Source organism: Marmota flaviventris, chromosome 17 (assembly GCF_047511675.1).
Source record: "Marmota flaviventris isolate mMarFla1 chromosome 17, mMarFla1.hap1, whole genome shotgun sequence".
NCBI classification, from domain to species: Eukaryota; Metazoa; Chordata; class Mammalia; order Rodentia; family Sciuridae; genus Marmota; species Marmota flaviventris.
Genome location: NC_092514.1, coordinates 62,098,919 through 62,122,782, shown reverse-complemented (window position 1 = coordinate 62,122,782; position 23,864 = coordinate 62,098,919). Strand labels below are relative to the sequence as shown.

The window sequence follows — 23,864 nt, the reverse complement described above, 5'->3', positions numbered from 1 at the left end:
TGACCCTTGTTGCCCATATGCCTTGCGCCTTGCCCCACCTCACTAGTCCAGTGGTGGAGACTGGAAGTACTGGGGAAGGGTGGAAAGGACTCTGGTCAGGGGGACTGAATAATCCGACCCCGGAGTCGGCTAGGAGGCCAGTTTCTCTTAAGGTTAGGGAGGTATCCTCTGAAATCGGGAAGGGAGCCAAACAGCAGCACCTTCGTTTCCCCTCTTCCTGCCTCCCCTCCCCAGCTCCAGTTCAGAGGCGCACTGGGCGCTTGCCACCTCTTCCAAACTGCAATGCTTCCTTCTACGGTGCAAAGGACTTTCAGATGTTGCAGCGGCGGCGACTCAGGACAGCGCCCCCTCCCCCTGACGGCCGCCTCTCCCTGCCCCCCTCGCCCGCCGGGCTCCCCCACCTCGGGGAAGGCGCTGGGGGTGTGGCCAGGGGCCGGTATAAAGTCCGGGGAGCTGGTCCCGGGCAGCCGCTCAGCCCCCTGCCCCCAGCCGCCCGCCTTCTGCCTGGGCCGGCCGAGGATGCGGCGCAGCGCCTCGGCTGCCAGGCTCGCTCCGCTCGGGCGCGCTTGCTAACTTCCCTCGGCTCTGTCATTGCCCGCCAGCCGGGCCGCCCCGTTTCCCCGCGCTCTCCGCGCTCTCCGGGTGGGGTCCTCCAGGCGCGCCGGGCGCTGCCGCCGGTACCCACGCTTCCCGCCAGCGTGCCCGCGCTCCCCGCCTGCGCCCAGCGCCCGCTCCAGGTCCTCGCGCGGTCATGCTGCCCCTCTGCCTCGTGGCCGCCCTGCTGCTGGCCCCAGGGCCCGGGCCGAGCCTGGGCGACGAAGCCATCCACTGCCCGCCCTGCTCCGAGGAGAAGCTGGCGCGCTGCCGCCCCCCCGTGGGCTGTGAGGAGCTGGTGCGGGAGCCCGGCTGCGGCTGTTGCGCCACTTGCGCCCTGGGCTTAGGGATGCCCTGTGGGGTGTATACTCCCCGCTGCGGCTCGGGCCTGCGCTGCTACCCACCCCGTGGGGTAGAGAAGCCCCTGCACACGCTGATGCACGGGCAAGGCGTGTGCATGGAGCTGGCGGAGATCGAGGCCATCCAGGAAAGCCTTCAGCCCTCTGGTAAGATCCCTACCCTCCCACACCCTTCCCAGTGCACTCTTTCTCAGTAACTTATTTCCAATTCATGGCTGGCTTGGAAGGCCCTTGAAAATCCCCTGTGAATTGAGGCGCAAGCAGGTACGTGGCCGGGCCCGACTGGCATGGGACAGGATCAGCCAAGGAAACTGCTCCTGAATTCCTAGCTGCAGTTGCCACCATCAAGGGGAACTTTGTCTCATCCCTCCATCTCAAACATCCCAGGGGTGCCTATTTGTTTTTTTCTTTAATTTAATTTAATGTGTGTGTGTGTGTGTGTGTGGTGGGGGGCTGGGGATTGAACCCAAGGCTTTGTGCATGCATTCTATCACTGAGTTATATCCCCAGTCCGCAGGGAGTGCCTATTTGGGAACAAGGGTCTCCACGATAGGCCTGGCTGCTGATGCAAGAGTGGAAAATCAAGTGATCTCCTCCAGTCAAGTCAGCCGTCTAGGTTCAGAAAACTGGGGGATGGAATGGGGTGTCTATGGGGGTTGGGGGCAGCTTTCTGTTCCTGATCCAGAGGCCACCCCTCACTCTTGCCACAGGTAACATCACCCCTCCCTCAGTCTGAGGAACCAGGACATGGACTTCGTCATCCAATAGTGGGGTGGGTTGTACAAATCATAGGGACTTTGAAGGTGAGGGGCATCAGACTTGCCCTTTTCCAAAACCCTGAGCTCCTTTCTCTTGCTTATTGAGTGGAAAGACAGGGGTCTTTCTGCCAGACCCTGGCAACCCTCCCTGCCCTGGTATGCAGGATCTCTACTCTTTTCTCCTGGCAGGTGCCATCTGAGGTGGCAGAAGAGAAGTTTTGGCTCCCAGCCCAGAATTGCAGAAACCTTAGGGGCATGGGATAGGGAATAGAGGAAAGGGGGAGTGAGAGAGAAAGAGAGAAGACAGAAGACTCTGAGAAGACCCACTGCCCCAACCTCATTCTTACACTTTCTCTTTGTCCATTTCTCGGTTGGCCATTTCCAGTTTCTCCTTAGAATCCTTCTCAGTCTTTTTCCTTCCTTCTCTTGTTCTTTTGTTGTTTCCTGCCGTGCCTCTCAGCTTCTAGTTTCGCCATTACAATCTTTTTTTTTTTTCTCTTTCCACATTTCTTATTGGTGCATTATAGTTGTACATAATGGTGGGATTTGTTGATACATATTGGTACATGCACACAATATAATAACAGAATTGTCCAATACTGCTCCCCAGGAACTCCTCCCCCACCCCTCACTATAGCATTCATTTTTTAAATATATTTTTATTTGTAGATGGACACAATACCTTTATTTTATTTTCATGTGGTGCTGAGGATTGAACCCAGTGCCTCCCACATGCCAGGCGAGTGCTCTACCACTGAGCTACAGCCCCAGCCCCTCACCATAACCTTCTTAAGTTCTCTTTTCACAATGTCTTCTGTGCATTATCAGTTTCTTTCCCTTTCTCCATATTGTTCGGTTTTCCTGCTTCTCTGACTTTTGCCTCTCTGTCTCTGTGTCCCTTACCATGTCTGCCTCTTGTCTTTCTGATCTCTGCTTTTCCGCCTCTCTGCCTCTGGTTCTCCTTCCCTCTCTGATTGTTTTGCTCTCCCTGTGCCTCTCTGCGCCTGTCCCTTTTCCTGGTGCTTGAGGCTTCCATTGTTGCAGTCCGGATGCTGAGACTCTGGCCCCAAGCTTCCTGCCCTGGGTCCCAGACCGCTTCACTTCCTCAATCCTCTGTAGCTTGTTAGCTGGAGGAGAGCAGGATGCAGGGAAAACAGGAAGGAGGTGGACCCCAGGGGTCTGGGCCTCCAGCCTTTCTGCCCTTCCTGCCTCTGGGCAGGGAGAGATGGGTCAGCAGAAAACCTTCTAGGGGAAATGCCAGACTGACACCCAGCACTCCTGGGGTGGGAAGTCCTGGGGGAGTAAGTCACTGATTTGGAGGCAGAGATGCCAGTGGCAGTGAGGGCTGAGCCCCTGGGTTCCCTGAGTACAGCAGGGCCACTTCCCTTTGAATTTCCATCCTCCACCAGCCAGTGGGTATCTGGCAGCAGATAAGGATGGCTGGTGGCTCCTTTTCTCTCATCAACTTGAACATAAAGCAGAAGAGCCCTCTGAGGGTCTTCTTCTCTGACTGGGTAGGAGAATCCTAGAGGAGGAAAATCTGATTCTTCAGGGGATCGGGGAGGGCATGGCATGGACAGTTTGTGATTGACATGTGAACATAATGCAAACCAGCCTCGAGAGATGTCTAAGAATGGAGTGGCTTTAGATCCCCTTTGGAAAACAGAGCCCAGGTCTCTGATGTATTCCCGCTTTTTTCCTGGCCTTGTCCTCTACCATGTTGTACATGCAAATACATAGAGAGGGAAAAAGAATCAGAAGGACCCTGGGGAAACTAAGTACATAACAACAAGCTCTGCCCATGCCCTCTCATCCCATCATCATAGAAGTACTCCTTCTTGTGCCTTGGCCTTGGCCACATTGCACCATGGGAAGCGTACCCCCTAGGATTGTGCAGCATCTCTGCAGGGGTTCTGGTGAGATAAAATGAGCAAGGCTTAGACCCTAAACCCACTATCCTCTTTAGCTTTACACTATTAACAGACCACTGTTCCTCCTAGGCTCCCAGACTTGAGCCCTCTGGACTGGAATAGCTTGGTAGAGATGTCAGGTCATCTCTTGGGGCTGAGCTTCTTCGGCAGGTGGTCAGGGAACGTGGTCAGTTGGCAGGCTCCTGTCCCTGGCCTGTGATGGTTTGGGTGCCTCCTGTTAGCCGCAGGGGCAAGCCTCTCCTTCCATCTCCAGGCATCCCTGCCCCCCTTTCTCAGATAGCCAGATTGTGGATTAACAGAGGTGGGGGTGGGCATGTGCTTCAGAAGCCCACAAGTCAGCATCGTGGTACTGATCCCTCCACTCATAGAAGCTGGGGGAGTGTTTGGTGGGGAGATCAGGCCTAGGACAGGGAGTTCCTAAACTGGGCTCTGGGTCTCTCTGGGACAGGGTTAGAGAACAGGCAGACTGGGTTAATTTTTAGTCAACGCAGCAAATATTGTCCTCCCTACTTCAGTACTGGGAATCCAGTCATGTCATGGAAACAGGGCCTTCCCAGAAATTCTGTGCCTTGGGGGAGGGGAAAGGAGGAGCATGGCTGCTTAGCATTTTTTCTTTAGTATTGGCAAAGCCCAAATTATTGGTGCCTTGGCCATCAGAAATCTTTCCATTTAAAGACATAGGGGCAGCAGAGACACGCTTTACTCCTTCCCTCCACCCATGTGACTTCAGTGTCCCCATCTGCAAAGTGGGAATGGTAGTGGGTAATAGCATCGGGGGACCTGGCATGGAGTAAGAGCTCAGTAAATTGGAGTAATGATGAAGATGGAGATGAAGAGCAGCTGGTGCTGGGACTGTGGGGGCCTCTAGGGCAGAGGAACCAAGGTAGGGGACATTCAGAGGAGCTGAGAGGGGTCAGTTGCCTTTAGGCCCTTTTCCTGTTGTATAGGGATACACCAGGCTACATGCCTTACTGAGGCTGGTGGCTTGGTACAATGGTGAGGGGACACTCTTGGGCCAGACCTTAAAGAAAGGGCCTGGCACCCCACAATGCAGTCTTGCCTTCTCTAGCCAGAGTCCAGGAGAAGAAGGAATAGAATTCTTGCAGGGCAGGTGGGTGACCCTCAAGGGCAAGGCCGAAACTTCTATGTCTAGATGGTGGGGTCCATCCAGTTCACAGCTTGGGGATGGGACTGGAACTGGGGAGAAATCATGGGGGTGAATTCAGGCAGCAGGAACTTTGCAGCCATTGATAACAAAGCTGTGCCCCCTCTTCTGCCCCTGGGCTGTGGAGCGCAGACCAAGGCTTCCCTGGCACCGCAAGGCAGTTGGTTTAGCTCCAGCTGCCTCCAAGCTGGGGCTGGAGGAGAAGACCTCCCTGACCTTGGAAGTTCCACCTCCCAAACAAGCTTTCGGGAAGGGTCTGACTCCAGCTTCTGTTCAGAGAAGAACCTGGGGGCCTTGGGACTTCTGCAGAGGGCACTATCAGGGTGAACACTGGAAGGTTAATGTTTTCAGAGACCCAGTGCTATAACCCTTATCCCCTAAACCCGTGCCTAGGGGTGGATTCCTGGGGTGGTTCCTCAGTCTGCCAGTTAAGCAAGACTGGGCAAGGAAAAGTTACAGATTAAGTGGAAAGTCAACAAATTTATGTTACAGAGAGACTGGGAAGTCATCATGCCCTGCCTTGGGTCTATGTCTCTGACCAGGGCAGGGTCAGAGTGCCTGAGTGCATGTGCTTGTGCATGCGTGGATGAGTGTGTCTGGACACGTGATTGTTTGTATGTTTGTGATTATTGAGGTCTAGCCTGTCTGAGTGTGGGGGCAGATATGGACTTACTCTGTGGACCTGTGTCCCCAGGTCAGTCAGTAAGGCGCTATTCTCCCAATCTGGTGGGTTCTACTCTAAACTTAGATGTGATCTAGGGATCAGTGGCTGGGCCAAGGGGCGACCAACAGTGGGTAGGCCAGCAGCCCTCTGCCTCAGCCTTGCCGAGAAAATCCTCTCTGTATTACTTGGGGTCATTCCAACACAAGAGCATAAGCTATGTTTCCAGGCTTACCTTCTACCCCATGCAGCCCTCAGTTTCAGAGGGCTACCCAATTGTTCTCTTTAGAGGTGACCATTCCAAATATCCATGGATGATTCCTTGAGATGTAATCCTTTGTGAGCTTCCACTCACAGAAGCTCCGTGCTGGAAAGCACAGAGGATCAAGCCTCTGCTCCCTCTCCCTCCGGCTTCCTAAGGCTCCCCCACACCAAGGCTAGGCATCTCCAGGGTGAGGAGCTCTCTGTTTTCTGAGACAGCCCCTTTCTTCAGAAAACGTACTCCTTGAACTCCCTGAGGCTAGGGACATTCTGTCCACTTACTAAGAGGGACAAGAGTCCCCGTGCAAAGTCATGCTTTCCTTCATGGTTGTAAAAAGAAGGCACACTCCACACTCAGGAAGAATGAAGGCCTTCTGGGTTGGAAAGGTGTCCCTAGAGTCAGTGTCCCGGGCTGTGGCTAAGTACCAGCGATCCACTCCAGCCTTTCACAGGTGGAATGATGAGGTTTTTGCTGGCACCTCAGCTCGGCTTCTGTCCCTCTGAGATGGGATGCTAATTTTATGACTTCTATTCCCTCTTTCTCTCCACTCCCCAGCTCTATCCTGTACCCCTGAAACCTTGTGACAGGTCTTGCTGCAGTGTCTTCTCTTTGGCTGGCTCTCAGGAGCTGGATGTGGAACTGGAGCCCCCTTTCGCATCTTTCTAGGGATGTCACTCGGGCAGAAGGGTGGCTTGTATGTATCTGCTCCATTCCCTCCTTCCTTTTGACTCCTCTTTCTAAGCCAGCTCTCCACTCGTGACACAATCTTCCATTCTTGGTGACTCAATTTTATGAATAACCTTCACAAAGACTTTCTGGTGGTCTAAAGTCTTCCTCCTCAGGTTTCCCTTTATCTATGTGCTTCCCTCCTCTTCCCCCAAACTAGAAGAAAAAGAGAAGCACCCCCCACCCCACCCCACCAGTGTTGGCTAGGCAGAAAAATACCATTTGACCCTGAGGCAGCTCTGGGACTGCTGCCATGCATGGAGGAACCTGCTAACTCCTCAGGAAAAAAATCCTGACGCAAACCAGATGTAACCTCCTGTCTGGCTGCCAACATCTGGAATGCTGGCAGGGGCTCTGCACTCAGGCCTTGAGCGAGCTGCCAAGCCCGAGCATTTCAGAGGTGGATCTGATGTGCAGAAAGGCCTTCCAGTCCCAGCCTCCTTCTCCAGCTCTGCCCTGCATTCCAGTTTTGGTCGCCTGGAGCACATTATCATGGGGGGACTTCTGGATAGGGTTTATCTGGAGCTCAGATGGTGCCTTCAGGAGATCCAATGGAGGGATCTCCTGATCCAGATGTCCACTGCCTTGGCTCTGAGTGACATGACACCTAAGGTCTAGGGATGGGACAGTTAGAGATGGAGGGCTGGAGGAACATGTGCAGCTGTCCTCTTGTCCCTGGGGCCACACAGGTTGTCACTCATACACACACCCCCACCCCCACACTCACTTTCGCATGCAGACAGTGGGGAAAGCCTTTGGGGTCACATTTCTTCTCACTCATGGAAAGTCTGATTATGGCCCTCAGGATCCCTCATAGGCCCTGCCAGACATTTGGAAAGAGCAAGAATGGAGACAGGAAGAGCCAGTTGACTGAGAGGGGGATGTTGGGAGGAGCTGAATGAGGGAGACAAGATCCGGTAGGGGGCCCCCTGCTTGCCTCAGACCTCCCTGCAGGGCCCAGGGGACCCTCCTGCCATCTGGGCAGCTGCAGCTGGTGACTCATCTATGGACTGGACTGGGTGGGGTGAGGGACAAGTCAAGGACTTCAAGAGGAATATTCTCCTGAGGAGGTCCGGGGGAGTGGGGTGGGCTGGGGGGCTGCTTTCATTTCTTCCTGTCTCCCAGGCTCCCTGCTTTTCTCCAGCACCAGGCTGATGAACTCTGTGGAGGGGAGAAAGCAGGTGGGAGGTGGGGCTGGTGTGAAGCCCTGTTCTCTTCTTTTTTTGGGGGGGATGTACTGGAGATTGAACTTGGGGGCACTCAACCACTGAGCCACATCCCCAGCCCTATTTTGTATTTTATTTAGAGACAGGGTCTCCCTGAGTTGCTAAGTGTCTCACTGGGTTGCTGAGGCTGGCTTTGAACTTGTGATCCTCTTGTCTCAGCATTCTGAGCCGCTGGGATTACAGGTGTGCGCCACCGCACCTGGCAAGCCCTGTTCTGTTCTGGTGCTGACTTCTGCCCTTCTTGCCTTGACTACAGACAAAGATGAAGGTGACCATCCTAACAACAGCTTCAGCCCTTGCAGCGCTCATGACCGCAGGTGCCTGCAGAAGCACTTCGCCAAAATGCGGGACCGGAGCACCAGTGGGGGCAAGATGAAAGTCATCGGGACACCTCGGGAGGAAGTCCGGCCTGTGGTGAGGACCTCTGCCCCACAGATACGTATGTGCATGGACACCACCACCATCACCACCAGATCTGGACTCTGTTCACCCAGCAGGCATTGATATCTACTGTGTGCAAGATGCACTTCAAGTGTGCATCCGGACCCAGAGAGAATCCTTATTCCTTTCTTTGCATTTCCTTCCTGCTCCTCAGTTATAAACATTGGTGTAGCTGAAGCTGAAGTGATAGTTCAATACTGGTATACTTCCTTGTTCTGATTGGTAAGAAGCAGGGTTCCAACCCCCCTGGTGCTTCTTGGACCTTCTTTTGGATTCCCCACCCCAGACTTCAGTAATTAAAGGGGAATGCTGGCCAAAGCAGGGGTCCTTGGGACCCTGCTCTAGGGTCTGGCTAATGTCCTTTATGATACATGACTGATGGGCCTGAACTAGGCCTTACAAGTTATTTATTTATTTAGTTTTTGGGTGCAGGGTATTGAACTCAGGGACACTCAACCACTGAGCCCTATTTTGTATTTTATTTAGAGACAGGGTCTCACTGAGTTGCTTAGCACCTCGCTTTTGCTGAGGCTGGCTTTGAGCTCTGGATCCTCCTGCCTCCGCCTCCCGAACCGCTGGGATTAGCCCCCGCACCAGGCCACAAGTTTTTAATTCTGTGATTTTTTGTCTATCCTTCCTGCGTAGACATCCCCCTGTTCTGACCCCCATAGGTCTCCACAGCTCCTTGACCAGGTCCCTCCCTCAATTCACACTCCTCCTTTATAGAAACTCTTTGGCTCGAGACCCTCTCCTCAGTGTCCCTCTCTTCCCCCCACTAATGTCCCCTGAGCCTGAGACCTTGCCTCCACCTCTTCAGGTCCCTCCCAGCTTCCAGGCATTCCAGACCTTCCGCCCCTGTTTAGTTCTGAGTTCCAGAGCTCTCACTCCTCTCTCCTCACCTCCCCAGCCCCAGGGCTCCTGCCAGAGCGAGCTGCACCGGGCCCTGGAGCGCCTGGCTGCCTCACAGAGTCGCACCCACGAGGACCTCTTCATCATCCCCATCCCCAACTGCGACCGCAATGGCAACTTCCACCCCAAGCAGGTGGGTCTTGGTTTCCTGGCTCAGCCCTGCCTGAGTTCCAGGGGCGTCCTTGGACTCTCTGCAGGATGGTCCTGGGTGGAAATCTTCGAAGGGGGTCCTCCTCAACCCAAACCCAATCCCTCAGCCTTCCTGAAGCCCTATCCCAACCCTGGAGCCTCAGTTCGCTCTTCCCAACCCAGATGAAGAGACCGAGACCCAGAGAGGTGTAAAAGGGTCCTGGTTGGCCTGAAATCATTGCACTGAGTTCACAGCACAGATTCTCCCCACTTCCGGGGATGCTTCTGTCATCTCTGGATTATCTGTCTATCGGGTAGATGTCCTGCCAACCTCTGCTCCAGCCCTCACCCTGCTCTAGTCCTAGAAAGAGGTCTCCCTTGTCACTAATGTCTGATGTTTCACCTGGGCCCAGAAGGGTCCAAGTCATAAGGAGTCAGGGAGGACTCCCAGCCCACCCAGCTGAGTGGCAGAACCAGCTTGTGCAGCAAGGATGGAGGTGGAGCCAGGGTTAGCAACCCCCTACAGGCATTTTGGTTGGAAGCAGAGGAGGGAGGGGCAAGAGAGAAGTTGTAAAGGCAGCAGCCTCCATGTTCCCTCCTACCCTTGCAGTGTGGGGTCTCTGACGGCTCTCTGGAGGCTAGGATGTCCCTCAGGGTTGCCCTTCTCCAGCCCATCAACAGGGTAGCACATCTGGACAGAGCGCTGGGGGGTCTTGTGCTGGGGGTGGCCAGGCAGCCCTGACCTGGGTCTCCTCCAGCATTCGTGGACATAGACACACATGCCTTTGTGTGTGTGAGCTGTGGGCACACATGCCCTCCCACATGCTGTGGACACGTCTACAACCTGGGTTGCAATGTGACCAGCAGAGGCCTTGCTAGGAGGGCAAAGGCTGCTTCTGGGTCTGTAAATCCCAGCATGGCATGAGAAGGGCCTTACGTAGTACGTAGTGAGTGGTGGACTAGAGGGAGCTCCCCAGAACCAGGGCCTGGCCCATCTCCAGCCTTCACCCCAACACAAATTCTATCCTTGTCCTTGTTCTGTAAGTTCCTCCACAATTAAAAAACAAAAACCTAATACAACTAATAAACTACATCCCTGCCTACTCCCCTTTTTAAATTTTTAAGACAGGGTCTTGCTAAGTTACTTAAGGCCTTGCTATGTTATTGAGGCTGGCCTTGAGCTTGCAATCTTCCTGCCTCAGCCTCCCAATACCCTGCAACTATAGGTGTGCACAACCATAGTGCACAACTAGTCCTAGGAAGAGGTCTCCCTTGTCATTTTTTTGTTGTTATTTTTAGCAGTTTTAGGGTTACAAAAAAATTGAGTAGAAAGTAGAGTTCCCATATCTTTGCCTCCTCCTCACCCCAGTCTTGCCTGTTATTAACATCTTACATTAGTGTAGTCCATTTGATGCAGTTGGTGAGCCAATGTTGATGTATTATTGTTAACTGAAGTTCAGAGTTTACATCAGCCTTCACTTTTTGTGTTGTACAATTTTATGTCTTTTTCCTTCCTCCAATTTTTATTGCAGTGAAAGTTGTGACTCTTGACCCTTTATCCCAGGCCAATTCTGAATCAACCTTCATTTGAACTCTAATTCTGACTCTGGACTGTACTTTTATCTCCACGAGTGTCTTTTTTTTTTTTTTTTTTTTGTAGTATTAGGGATTGAACCCAGGGGTGCTTAACCACTGAGCCACATCCCCAGTCCTTTTTGTTTTTTATTTTGAGACAGGGTCTCACTAAATTGCTTAGAGCCTCGATAAGTTATTGAGGCTGGCCTTGGACTTGTGATCTTCCTGCTGAGCCACCGGGATTACGGGCATGTGCCACTGTGCCTGGCTGGACCCTTCCTTCTTGACCAAGTTCTCCCAGTGAGCTCACAGAACCTGTACTTAGAAAGAGCCTTCACCTTCTGATGCCATCTTGGAGTGGCAACTGTCCGACTTGGGGGCTGGACTGGAATAGGGGCAGGCTGCCTGGAATCATCTGACCCCTCATGCCCTTGTCTTGGCAGTGTCACCCAGCTCTGGATGGGCAGCGCGGCAAGTGCTGGTGTGTGGACCGGAAGACAGGCGTGAAGCTTCCAGGAGGCCTGGAGCCCAAAGGGGAGCTGGACTGCCACCAACTGGCTGACAGCTTCCGAGAGTGACACCTGCTAGCAGGCAGGGGGCTCGGTGCCCCCTACTACCCCCATGCTTGGGGGCTACAGAGTTGACCTGGAGTGGAGTCTGGGTCTGGGTCCAAGCTTTGCCTTTGACCCAGAAGTTTCCCTTGGCGTGTGTGCGTGTGTGTGCGTGTGTATGTTTATGGGCACGAGTGTGCCCTTGGGGTAAGCCAGAGCCTGGAGTGTCCTCTTTGAGCTTAGATAGCCCAAGAGGTCTGAGAGTGGCAATGGGGAGCCCTGTTGTGTTTCCAGATCAGTCCTGGATTCATTCATTCATTCAGTCATCTAAAAACATTTATTGACCACATATTATGTGCCAGCTGTAGTTTCCAGCCCTGGGTGCCCTTGTTCTGACTTCCTCTAATTGCGGCATATGAGCCATTCCCGTAAAGTGAGCAGTAGGCCTGTGGGAGAAGAGAAACCTCTTTCCTAGAGTCAGAGAGAAAGAGAGACGTGCATATTGTCTCTTCCCTTATCTAGTCACAGGGTGGGAGCCAGCTCAAGGACCATGAGACCTAGATCCACACCCAAGGCTTAGGCTTGCTGGGCTCCCCTGCTCTTCTTCCCCACCCCCCACTCCCCATTGTGGGTGAAAGGACCTGGGAGACAAACCTGCTTTTGGGCCTGGGTGTTGTGCCATCTGCTTGATTGCTTGGCACCTGAGACCCTGTTTTGAGGGAGGGAGAGGGGACAGAGGAAGGCATGGAGGACAGAGGGTTCCGGTCAGGCTATGCCTTTGAGCAGTCAGGTGGGAAAAAAGATTGCAAGGTTGGGTTGAGCGTGCCTGATGGATAATGTACCTGTTGGGGGATGAAGGGCTTGCCTGGGGTCTTGTTTCCTATCCTGTTTGTGGTCACAGCTATGAAATCACCAGGGTGACCCTGTCTTTCCAGTGGCTCTGCCTTCCTCCTGACATCTCTTTCCCCTACACCTCCCACAAGTCCCTCTGAGCATTTTCTAGCTTGACTGGAGACTTAGGGACCCGCTGGTCAGCTGGGGTGTCTGTCTTTCTCCTCCCTCCTGCCCCACCCCCACTTTTTTTTTTAACAAAACCAAAAAAATGTCCAGATAATTGTGTTTGGTTGATTTATTTACTATCAGAGACGTGGATGGACCGGGGGTGGAGAGAGGTGGGCACTGTGGGGTCCCCATTCCTTCCTGCATGGCAGAACACTTGAGAGGACAGTCCTCCCTGAAGAGGCCTGTCTGGGCTCTCAGATTCCTGGTGGGCCGACTGGCTTCTGAAGGGAGGGTGTGGCCAAAGACAGCCCTATTGGGACAGAGCTGCCTTCCGGATTAGCTGGTATGTGGAGCTGGGGCATTTCCTAGGGCATGGGGCAGATTGGGTTTGCATCTGGAGTTGATTTATTAATTTACTCGGGGCAGGGGGCACTCCCTGCCTTGGGAAAGGGGCGAGAACTCTGCAGCACATTCCACAGCTCTTTACTGGGGGATTGTTTTGAGATTGATTCTGAGGAGCTGGGAATGGAGACATCCTTGACCTGGCTGTGGGCTCTCAGTGCTAGCCCCTGCTTCAGAACTTGTGGCCACGTGGATTCCTGGCCATCTTGCAATACCCCTCCTGCTCCCACACCTCTTTTTGTGTAGAGTTAGGCTGATCTCTCACCTGGGGGCCCCTTCCCAGGAGGCCACAGGCAGCCTGGAGACCCTGTGTCCTGAGTGCTGCCTGCTGGGGAAAAGAGTGTGTCCTGTCCCTCTCCTCCCCCATTCTGGGGTGCTCCCAGGCTTGTGACTACACTGGTCCCTGACTTCCTTAGCACCTGTGCTACCAGCATCCTGAGCCCAGGGCTGCTGTCTCCAGCTTTCTAGCAAGTCTAGCTCTGCCTCAGCGGCGCAGCCTGCAGCCGCCTGCAGCCATCTGGTCTCCCAGGCGCCAGGCTGCTGCCAGCAGAAGGAGATAAAGAACAAAGTGGTGTTGAGAGTAGCTCCCCGGGCCTCTGGCCACCCTTCCCAGAGCCCCCTCCTTCTGAGGCCTGGGCCAAGGCATGTTGGGCTAGGAGGTGGTACAGCCCTAAGATTAAGTTTTAGGTCCTGAGTAGAAGGATCTCTTTCCCTGAAATGTATCTTTCCAACCCCCTTCCCAGTGCTTGAACCCTTGGCAGGTTGTGGGAGTTTTTTTTTTTTTTTTTCCTTGCACGGGTCTCCAAGAAAAGCAGGCTCCAGCATAGCATACACTGGGCCCGGGTTTCAGTCCCCAGTACCACACACACACACACACACACACACACACACACACAGAGCTGATTTTTAAGCAGAGTCTGTGTGGAGGTAGCACTGTGTGTGGCCTGGGGTGTGTCCGTGTGACAGATACATAGTCATGGGATTTGTGTGGGGGGTGCGTGTGTGAAGGTAGCCTGGTGAGGCCTGGGAGTAGGGGCTTTTACCTGTGGGTGTAGATGAGACACATTTGTGTGGTGTTTGTGTGGGCAGTGTGAATCTGAGCGAGTCTGTGTGAGGCGAGAAGAGAGAACGAGACATTTACAGAGCCTGTCACTTCCTTCTAGGCTATGAGTGAGTGGACCCTCACTCATTAGGTGCCCCCATTGAAGGTTTTAAGGGACTTGTCTAACACTGGAGAACAGAGCATGTATACTGTTGAGGGGGTTCCACACTCCACCACTCCCCTCTGAGAGCTGGTCCCATGACCCTGGGGCTAGGTGCTAGTGTCAAAAGAAAATAAAGCTGGGTGCGATGGCACTTATGATCCCAGCAACATGGGAGGCTGAGGCAGAAGGATTGCAAGTTTGAGGCTAGCCTGAGCAATTTGGTGAGTCCTGTCTCAAAAAATAAAAAGGTGGCAGAGTGGGCTCACCCCCAGTACCACAAAGAAAGAAAAAGAAAACAATAAAAGCAGATCTATATTTGCATGTAGGGCCTTCCACCCTGCTTTCTGCTTTTGGATAACCTTGAATGGACCCTTGAGTTCCACAGGGAGTGTCCACACCTCTGGCAGCACTGGAGGGAGGTGGTAAGGACCAAGTTCTTACGTCCTGGTGGGGGCCACCCCACTACACCTGGAAGAACCTGAGAACTGAGGTCCTGCGTGCCTCCCCAGGAAATGACCCTTTCTCCTGCCTTGGAGCAGGGGGATGGGCACGCTGTGCCGTCCCGGGTCCCCTAGCCCACTGGTGCCGATCTACAGCAAGCATTTGGTTTCCATTTCCCAGCTCATTAGGGGAGATCAAGCCCTGATGGGCTGGGGGCTGGGTTCCCCCCCCCCCCACCGCTGGCAAGAAGGCAGGTGGGGGAAGGGAGGAAACAAGGAGCGTTGAACTGACTCTCCTGGATTCGGGCAGCATAATCCCCGGAGGGATGGCCAAGCCTTCAGCCTGTTCCCCATCAATGTTCTGAGGTTCAGCGGCTGCCACCCCTTCAGCTCCTTGCAGGAAAAGCCCATTGTCCCAACCCCTTGGCTCTGAGAGCCAGATTTTGCCACCAAGCTGCTCCAGGAATGTCATGAGGCATGTAGGATTTGGGGTGTCTGCTCAGCCCCCCCTTTCCGGAGGGTATATGGCTATGTGGTTAATGACCCTGAAACATTTCCAGCCACAGAAACTCCCCCTGCATTCCAGGCCCCTGTGGCAGTGTCACCTCTGACCCAGAAGTGGCTGGATGGAGCTGGGAGGCTGCAGCAGCTGCCTTCTGGGTCCTCACGGAAGAGGGAGAAAAGGGGGCAGTCTGTGGTTGTGAGGGAAGGACGACAGGAAGGAAGGGATTCAAGAGGGAGAAGGAGGTAAGCAGAGGAGGGTCAGCGGAGCCGGTGGCTTTGTCATACCCCTGGGGGTGGACAGATATCACCCTGGCCAATCAAGGGTCTCATTAGATCCTCACTATTGGAGTGACCTGTCCCCTCTGTGTCTGAGGCCCCAGGGGTTGGGGAGGGCTGAGGTCAGAAACAAGAGGGGGGGGGTGTGTGCTGCAGATAATTAGAAACATGCTCTATTGAGTGAGCTGGCGCCACCAAGACCACCTCTCTCCTCCCCTCCCCTGTCCTTTCCTCAGGTCCCCCACCCCCTTCCCCTGGACCTGGACAATTCCAGCCAGACTGGGGGAGGGGCCGGTGGAGCCTGGGAGGAGAAACTCCGTGGGACTGGCTCCCTGGGCCCTTACACGGTCTCTAAAGTGCAAACAACATATTTTTGCTATGCAATGGTATTTAATTACACATAAAAACAGAGCCATTAAACTGAAATTAAACCCTTGTTGGAATCACTTAATTCAGGGCATGACAAATTGCTTTCAGTGGGGGCGGCAGTACAGTCCCCTGGGGAGGGCGGAGGGAAGATGGAGATTAGCGGCTTCCATGGATGGCTGGATCCCATCATTCTCTTGGCCCCCTTGCCAACTCTGCATTCTGAAATTAGGGCCAGAATCCTTTTCCTAAAGACCACCCAGGCCAGGGGGAAGCCTCTAGGTTTGTTCAGGGTGGCAGGAACGAAGGGGTGGGGGAGTCACTGAATCACAGTTCAACCTGGTTTTGGACGGCCCCAGTCCATTTTATTGCTAGGGATGTTGAGGCCCAGACACCAAGGTCATCCAGAGCCAGGATGAGAACTCTGGCACCAAACCCTGTCCCCTGAGGCTGCTAGTTGAGGCTCCTATCCTCTGACTCTGGCCTGAGAAGAAGTTGGGACTGGGGCCGTCCCTCCCTCGTGCTGACTGTGGGAATCAGAGCAGATCCTGATGACTTCCTGGAGGGCAGCTTGGTGTCCACGCTCTGGAATCAGATACCAGGTTACTTACTACCTGGGTGAGCTGGACAGTTGAGACCGCTGGCTCCCCGAGCCTCAGTTTCCCCATCTGTCCAGTGGGGCTGATGCTTCCATTGTTCAGAGCTGCTGTGAAGGAGTGGGCATGAGGCATGCACCAGGCATGGGGCAGATTCTGTGAGTTCTAGTGGACTTCCTTCTCTGGACTCTTCCCCGTGGGCCGTGAGCGCCAGCTGGGACCTGATGGCTTCCGGGACCTTTGCTGGCTCTTTATTTGCAGCCCTTCCTCCTCCCCCCAGCCCCTACTTTCCTTTCTTCTTTCCTTTGTGGTTTGAAGGTTTAAGTAGGGACAAGGTCCGGGATCTGTGGTCAGTACCCAGGGAAGAAAAAAGGAGGCCCTCCCCACCCCCACAGGATTTCCCTCTGTCTCCCAGGGGCCATGGGAGACTCATCTGGGAGGCGAGAGGAGACAAATGGGATGGGGGGTTCATTCTGGGGAGGAAGCACTGGGGGGTGCCACAGTGAGCTCTGGTTGCTTGTCCTCTGGCCTCCCTCCCCATGTTCCTCTGTGACCTGGGAACCTGTTCTCCTGATTGGAACCAGATGTGTCACTGTGGCTGGAGGTCTGTCTGAACAGTCCACACACTCAGTGTCCCCCCTACCAAGAGGGGCAGGGGGACACATCAAGGGGAAATGGAGGTGTGGGAGGCCCCTCTTTGCTGGGTCTGGGGGGGAATGCCTTCTTCCTTTTCCTTCCTCTCCAGGTTCACGATCTGGAAATCTATTAGTCGGTGGAGGCTGGTGATAGGGAGGTGTCAGCTCAGGACAAGCCTGTCTCTGAGGCTTAGGTGGCAGTCTTGTACCTTAGGATGACATCCTCTGCTCCCACTTCTCCAAGCCTGAAGCTCGGCTGAGGGACCCATTGCCAAGTGGGGACTGACCATGCCCCTGGTTTCTTGGAGTGGCCTGAAAGCTATTCCCCTCACCTCTTGCCTCTGTGGTCTACACTGGGGGCTGCAGTGGGAGAGCGGGGGCCAGGCTAGGCCCAGGCTGGGGCCCAGGGTACCCGTCATTTCAGGCCTGGTGATTCCTCTGCGGCAGATGGCTCCCCTGCTAACCTGGCAGCCACTCAAATTCTTTACAACTATATTTCTATCTGTTTGCCTGAGAGCTTGAGGCACAGAGGGCTCCATGTGAGAGCCAGGCCGGGCCGGGGGCAGGCCAAGACAGCTGCTGCGCAAAGCCAGGTTGCTGAGAGAGCCGGAATAACAAGGAAACATGAAGCTCCAAAGAAAGCTTCCCCAGCCTGCAGGGGCCCAGGCTCAGGGTCTCTGTCTCCTTTCCTGCTCTTGGTCTGTGAGCAGAGCCAGATCTTCCAAGCTGGAGCAGCCAGGAGGGGAGTGCAGCCTTGTCCCCACCCAGGGGAAATTAGAGCTGACTGCTCAGGAAATCAATGCAATTTTCCAGCATCATGGAAGGATAGTTGGACAATAGAGGGTTTTTTTTTTTTCCCCAAAAAAAATTAAAAAAAAAAAAAAAAAAGGTCCAATTGCCTTTGGCTGAGCTGTTTCTCAACTTCATTTCTCAGCTGCAGTTCAAGTCTTCTCATTCAAAGTGACATTTGACTGCTCAGTGACCCTGGCCCTGTCGGCGGCGGCGGCCATGCTAGGGGTCAGGCCAGGCCAGCACAGAACCTTTCCTCCCAGGGTCTGTGGCCACCCTTACTTCCAAAAGTTCTGGAGACTGACAAGGCCTGTGGGACCCTCTCTGGGCAGCCCAGCCCCTCACTCCCCAAAGACAGAGTGGATTTAGGGACTGCTGATTCCTAAATCCCAGGCACCAGGCCTTCTAGGGTTTATGTTCTAATGGAAATTGGTGCCTTAAAAGTGTAAAGAAAGTTTTTATTTTTTCTGCTGGGGAGAAGGGAGGTTGCCCCTGGAAGGCAAGAGGCCCTTGTCAACCCTGCATGGAGATGTTCTTGGGGCTCCACAGAAGGTCCTGTGGGCTGTGGAAGGGCCAGCTTCCAGTCCTACTCTCTGCAGGTAGTGGCCTTGTCGGGGACGGTGGGCACTGGCAGAGGAAGGACAGTCAGCACAATCCAGACTAGAGGGTGGACCGTCGGGGGGCATGGGGGGAGCAGAAGCTGCCAGGAGGCAGATTTGGAGGTTCTGTGGTGGGTGGTAGCAAAGGAGCTAGGGGAGAGAAGGACAGTGTCACTCTGGTGAGGAGAGAGCAGGGCTTGTGTGTGGGGGTGGGGGAATGGAGTATGGGGGGCTCTAACCCTACTGGCCAAGAAAGGCTGGGAGCAGCTTCAAGGTCTCCCCCTCCTTGTTACCAAGGTGCGTGGGTGACGTGCTTGTCTGAAGGCATGCATGAGCTGATGGCAGAAGAGGTTAAAGTCAACATCTCCCAGGGAGGCTAGAGGGAAACTTTGAGCCCCTCCAGGAAGAGACCCTCAGGTTCCAGAAAGGCGAAGCTCAGTCATGGCTGTTGTTAGGGAAGAAGGAAGGAAGGAGGTATAATTTTTGTGCAGAAGAACCATGACTCCATGTAAAGGTATGGATGTGTCTGAGCACCAAGGGGCTGTGGGGGGCCACAAACCTAGGCACCAAGGAGAGGGTGTCTGTACCTGCCAGGCTCAGAAGGCAGTGGAGAGGAATTTCCCCAAGACCCTGACTAAACTCCTCAGAGGGCTCCCTTTGAATGCACTGCCTTTGCCTGTAAGTCTTTCTGTCCATAGCTCTTCTCTAGCCCCTGTATTATGACTCCCACCAGGCTCAGGGCCTTTGTACATGTTGTTTCCACTGCCAGAATCACTCTTAATATTTATTTTTTTTTTAATTTTCGGCAGACACAACATCTTTGTTTGTATGTGGTGCTGAGGATCGAACCCGGGCCGCACGCATGCCAGGTGAGCGCGCTACTGCTTGAGCCACATCCCCAGCCCCCAGAATCACTCTTTCCCCTGCCTTTCACAAGGTGGCTCCTCAGCTTTCAGCCTTTAGCCTAATGTCACTTCCTATGGGAGGTCATCCCTGGCCATCCCAGGTAGAGTATGTCCCTTCACCTTACTTTTTTATCATATTTATTTATTTTTTCTACATTATGTTTTCACAATTGCTATTTTTCTCCCTGTTTTTCTAAAATACACGACTGCCTCATTTATTTACATCTGAATCTCTGGAGCCTGGCACACAGTAGGTGCTCAGTGAATGTTGATTTAGATAAATTAATAAAAAAAAGACAACAGTTGAGTTAAGGTGGTAGTAGGTGGCTGGAGGCCAAGGCCCCCTGCTCAGTGCTGTTTCCCTCCTCCCCTCCTGTCCTGGTCCCACTGGTCCTAAGGATGGCTCTGGTGGCAGGAGAAGCCTCACTGAAACAGGAAATATCAGTGAGACAGGAGAGCCAGCACTTGGATAGCCTCTGGGAGAGGAGGTTGCCGGGGAGATGTCCCAACTTCCAGGCAGAGTGGGGTGGTGATTTTTTCAATATCCTGAGCAGCCTGGGGCTAGGGACAGAGATGGGGCAAGGATGGGGCTGCTAATGGAAGACGAGGGATTTGGCAGAGGCACCGGAAGCAGATGTGTGTGTGCCTGAAGGCAGGGTACTGGATCTGATGATCCCTGATTTAATACGCTGTCATCTCCTTCCGCATCAATGTAGGTTTGGGTCTAGATAGCCTGGGCACGAATCCCTCTTTGTCACTTATTATGTTTGGACCTTGGGAAGTTTACCTAATCTCTGAATCCACAGTTCCATATCCATCAACTGAGGATAAATAATAGTACTTACATAGTGTTGTTTTCAAGATTTAATGAGATAAATCTGGTCAGGTGGAGCATGCCTGTCATCTCGGGGACTCAGGAAACTGAGGCAGGAGGATCGCGAGTTTGAGGACAGCCTCAGCAACTTAGCAAGACCTTGTCTCAAAATAAAAAAAATAGGAAGGGCTAGGGATGTAGCTCAGTTTGTAAAGCAACCTTGGGTTCAAGCCCCAGTAGTGGGGGAAAAAAATTAAATGAGATAACATGTGGCAAAGCTTCTAACAGATACTTCCCAAAGGTCTCTTGTGTGCGAGGCACTGTGCTAGGTCCTGGGATTCAGCAGTGAACAAGATGAGCCACTTTACTCTCGAGTCCCATTCCTGTGATATGGCGCTTGGCATACACTGAGTGCTCAATGACAGAGCAACAGAATTGTCATTCTTCTCATAAGGAACGTTTATTTGTGCAGCGTCCCACAGGCTATAAAGTAGGCTCACGTCTGATGTATTTTTTTAGGCTTCCCACATCTTAATTTTGTGAGGTGGGTATTAGGGCTGAGGAAACCAAGGCTCGATGCCCGGAGAAGTGACTTCTCCCAAACCACGCAGCTAGTCAATGGCTGAAAGGATCTGCCACCCAGATCTGCCTGACCACCCAGGCTTCTAATTCTTGATGCTAAAGAAGGAAACGTGTGTGTGTGTGTGTGTGTGTGTGTGTGTGTGTGTAGGTGGGAGTGGGGTGAACTAAGGATATGTCCCATTTTAGTATTCACTGCGTGTCAAATCTGCCATTCAGGGTGCATCCTGGGGTGCTCGGAGGCCCCACCTCCTGCCCAACCCCTGGCTGCCCTATTCTGCACTGTTCTCTTTGGGGTTCAACACAAATTTGTGCAATGTGGAATAAGCCTGGGTCAGTCTCCCTCCTCTTCCTCTCTTGGCTTCCCTTCCTTCCCCTGAAGAGTGTCCTTGTCCTGACCTGCTCCCAGCCAAGAGACACTGCCTCCACCCATGTCCTGGCTGCAGCCAGCTGGGGAGAAGTGAAAGACTGAGGGCCAAGGCCCCCTGCTCAGTGCTTTTCCCCCCCTCCCCTCCTGTCCTGGTCCCTCTGGTCCTAAGGACAGCTCTGGTGGAAGGAGAAGCTGGCTGACTGGCTCCAAGGAGCACAGGGTCTGTCTTCCTGGGTCAGGAGCTTCAGCCTGATAGGGACTGGGGGGATGGAAGGGGTGAGGGACAGTGGAGGGCAGGACCCTGGCTGGAGAGGGCTATGGATTGAATTGTTTCCTGCAAATTTACCTATTGACGTCTCCCTCCTCCCCAGTGTGACTGTATGTAGAGACAGGAATTTTTGGAGGTAATAAGGGTTAAATGAGGTCATATGGTTAGAGTCCTAATCAGGATTGGTGGCTTTATAAGAGGAAGAGAGAGTTCCTCCTGGAGCGCACCTGTGAGCCCACAGTGAGAGATCTGTAAGCTAGGAAGAGGGCTCTTTCGGGGCCTGACAATGTAGGCTCCCACATCTCCAACTGTAGCCTCAGAGCTGTGAGAAAATTTCTATTGTTGAAGACACACACTGGATAACAAGTACTACAACAAAATATGGTAGCCTTAGATGAGGGAAATGGGGTCTCTGGTCCTCTTCTTTCCCACATGGTCCTCAGTCTGCCTCTTTCCTTTTCTTCTTTCATCTACTCCCTTACGTCCCATATTCTTTGGCCACGTTAAACATGGCACACCTTGGGTACCATATTCTTTAGCCACACTAAACATGGCACACCTTTTTACATCTGTGTGCTTCACATACAAATTTGCCCATCTGCTTGTCTGAGAGTGCTGGGGCAGTAGGATGGGAGTGGACTTGGAATGCTGTTTCTCTGCCATTTGCAAGTTCACTCTTTGAGCTTCATTTTTCTAATCTGCAGAATGGGATTAAATATATAATATGACTCACATTGCATTTAGCACATAGAATTCCCACAATAAAAGTTGGTTTCTCCCCTTCTTTGCATGGCAAAGTCCTATTCACCCTGGAAGACTCTCCTGTCCTCTGAGGGGATAAAGTTGATCTTGCCTGTTTCTACTTTCACCACCAAGCCTGCATGGCATTTGCAAACTTTGTTCATTTAAAATTTTTTTTTAAAAAATTGAGCCGGGTGTGGTGGCACATGTCGGTAATCCCAGTGGCTCGGAGGCTGAGGCAGGAGGATCATGAGTTCAAAGCTAGCCTCAGCCACTTAGTGAGGCCCTAAGCAACTCAGTGAGACTCTGTCTCTAAATAAGATACAAATTAGGGGTGGGGATGTGGCTCAGTGGTTGAGTGCCCCTGAGTTCAATCCCTTGTATCCTCCCTGCCAAAAAAAAAGATCTTTTAAAATTGATACTGAGGATTAAATCCAGGAGCACTTTACCACTGAGTTACATCCATTAATCCTTTTTATCATTTATTTTTGAGACACGGTCCTGCTAAGTTGCTTAGGGCCTCGCTAAGTTGCTGAGACTGGCTTCCAACTTGCGATCCTCTTGCCTCAGCTCTCCTGTTGCCAGGATTACAGGTATATGCCACTGTACCCAGGTAGTAAATATCTATATATTTTTTCTTTTTGGCACCAAGGATTGAACCCAGGGGTGCTAACCACTGAGCCACAATCTCCAGCCCTTTTAATTTTTTTCTTTTGAGACAGAGTATTGCTAAGTTGCTGAGGCTGGCTTTGAACTTGTGATCCTCCTGCCTCAGCCTCCCAAGCTGCTGGGATTATAGCCTGCACCACCACGTCTGGCTTGCAAACTTTTTTTAAAATAATGCTGTCATGTTTATCTGTTTCACTAGTTCATGTGGCCAAAGCTTGCTGCCAGAAAACATTCACTGCATGAATTGAGGCCTTCTGAGTTGAGGGCCCTTAGCTACCACTCCTTGCCCTGGTTCTCAATCCTCAGATTATTGGGTGGCACCAGGGTGATGGCTCAGAAGCCAGAGATGAAACTTCAGAGTGAGCAGCATTGGCCCACAATGAGACACGAGTGTGGGGAGGTGGCTCACCAGAGGTCAGAGGTTGTGGGTGAGGAGCTTTAGCCTTCCAGAGAGCTGGCTTCCCAGCTGGAGACAGGAGGCAGAGTGGAGGGGTGTGGGAATCTGGGTTTTGCAGCGGGGTCTGCAGCGCAGGGGCTGCTTCCTCCCTTCTCATTATCCCCAGCAGCTGGGCTTTGCTGTGGGTCCAGCCGCCTGGACAAAGAGGCAAGGGAAGGAAGTTGGAAAAGAGCAAGAGGGAGGGAAGGGTTTTCTGGAAAGAGTGAGGATGGACTTGGGGTTGGAGTGGTTGGGTAGAAGGCTGATGAGAAGGGCTAGGAAGGAGAGAGGAAGTGAGAGAGGGACAGTGAGGGAGGGAGGTGGGGTCAGGGTGTATAGAGATGAAGAAAGGGATGGGAAGGATGGAAAGACTGAGGGAGAGGGACACAGGAGGGGGTCCAAGGACTGTAAGGCCTGGATCCTCCTGGAGAGAAGACCGGGATGCCACTGTGTGGGTGCAAAGGCCCTCCGCCCTCTGACTCCTGGCTCCCCTCTGCCTCCAGCCCTCCCACTCTTGCTGGGCTGACTGTTGTGTCTATCAGCAAAAGACCGAGTCAGGGTCTCTGCTAAAACTTCTTGGAGAAAAGATGAATGATGATGGCAAATGCTGCAGAGATGGTCACCTTCCATGAGCTTTGTTCCTGATTAGGCTGAAAGGCCCAGTTGCAGGGGGGCTGAGAGGAGCTCCAGGCTCCAGGCTAACAGATACTTGGGAGGGGGAGGAGGAGCTGGCCAATGGTGGATCAAGGCTGTTGGGAAGGTCTCTTCACAGGCCCTTTGGAAGAGCTCTTGCCACTGAGGTCACATCACTCAGGCTCTGCAGGACAGCAGATAGCTTGGCAGCCCTCCCCCTGCACTTGGTGACCTCATGGCATGCCCTACTATCTCAGGACCTGGGACAGGAGTGGGGAGGGAGGGCTTCCAGTTAGCAGAAGCTAGGGTAGAATACCCGAGGAGGCTCAGGGTGGGATGAAGGGGCCA

The 23,864-nt window shown here is 53.2% G+C and overlaps 1 protein-coding gene across 1 annotated transcript; it reads left to right on the top strand.

The window, feature by feature from the left end:
* The first annotated feature begins 433 nt into the window (after positions 1 to 433).
* Igfbp4 (insulin like growth factor binding protein 4) lies at positions 434 to 12,401 on the top strand. Its single transcript, XM_027922530.3, has 4 exons — positions 434 to 1,100; positions 7,939 to 8,096; positions 9,031 to 9,165; positions 11,180 to 12,401. Exons 1-4 carry the CDS (start codon positions 752 to 754, stop codon positions 11,312 to 11,314), a joined length of 777 nt encoding a protein of 258 aa, XP_027778331.1. The 5' UTR covers positions 434 to 751; the 3' UTR covers positions 11,315 to 12,401.
* The last annotated feature ends 11,463 nt before the right edge of the window (positions 12,402 to 23,864 follow it).

What these genes read in the sequence shown, in the direction of transcription:
- Igfbp4 (XM_027922530.3), top strand. Translation starts at nt 752, where the DNA reads ATGCTGCCCCTCTGCCTCGTGGCCGCCCTGCTGCTGGCCCCAGGGCCC. An exon ending in GGAAAGCCTTCAGCCCTCTG is followed by an intron (nt 1,101 to 7,938) that starts GTAAGATCCCTA and finishes CCTTGACTACAG; the next exon opens with ACAAAGATGAAGGTGACCAT. An exon ending in GCAACTTCCACCCCAAGCAG is followed by an intron (nt 9,166 to 11,179) that starts GTGGGTCTTGGT and finishes TTGTCTTGGCAG; the next exon opens with TGTCACCCAGCTCTGGATGG.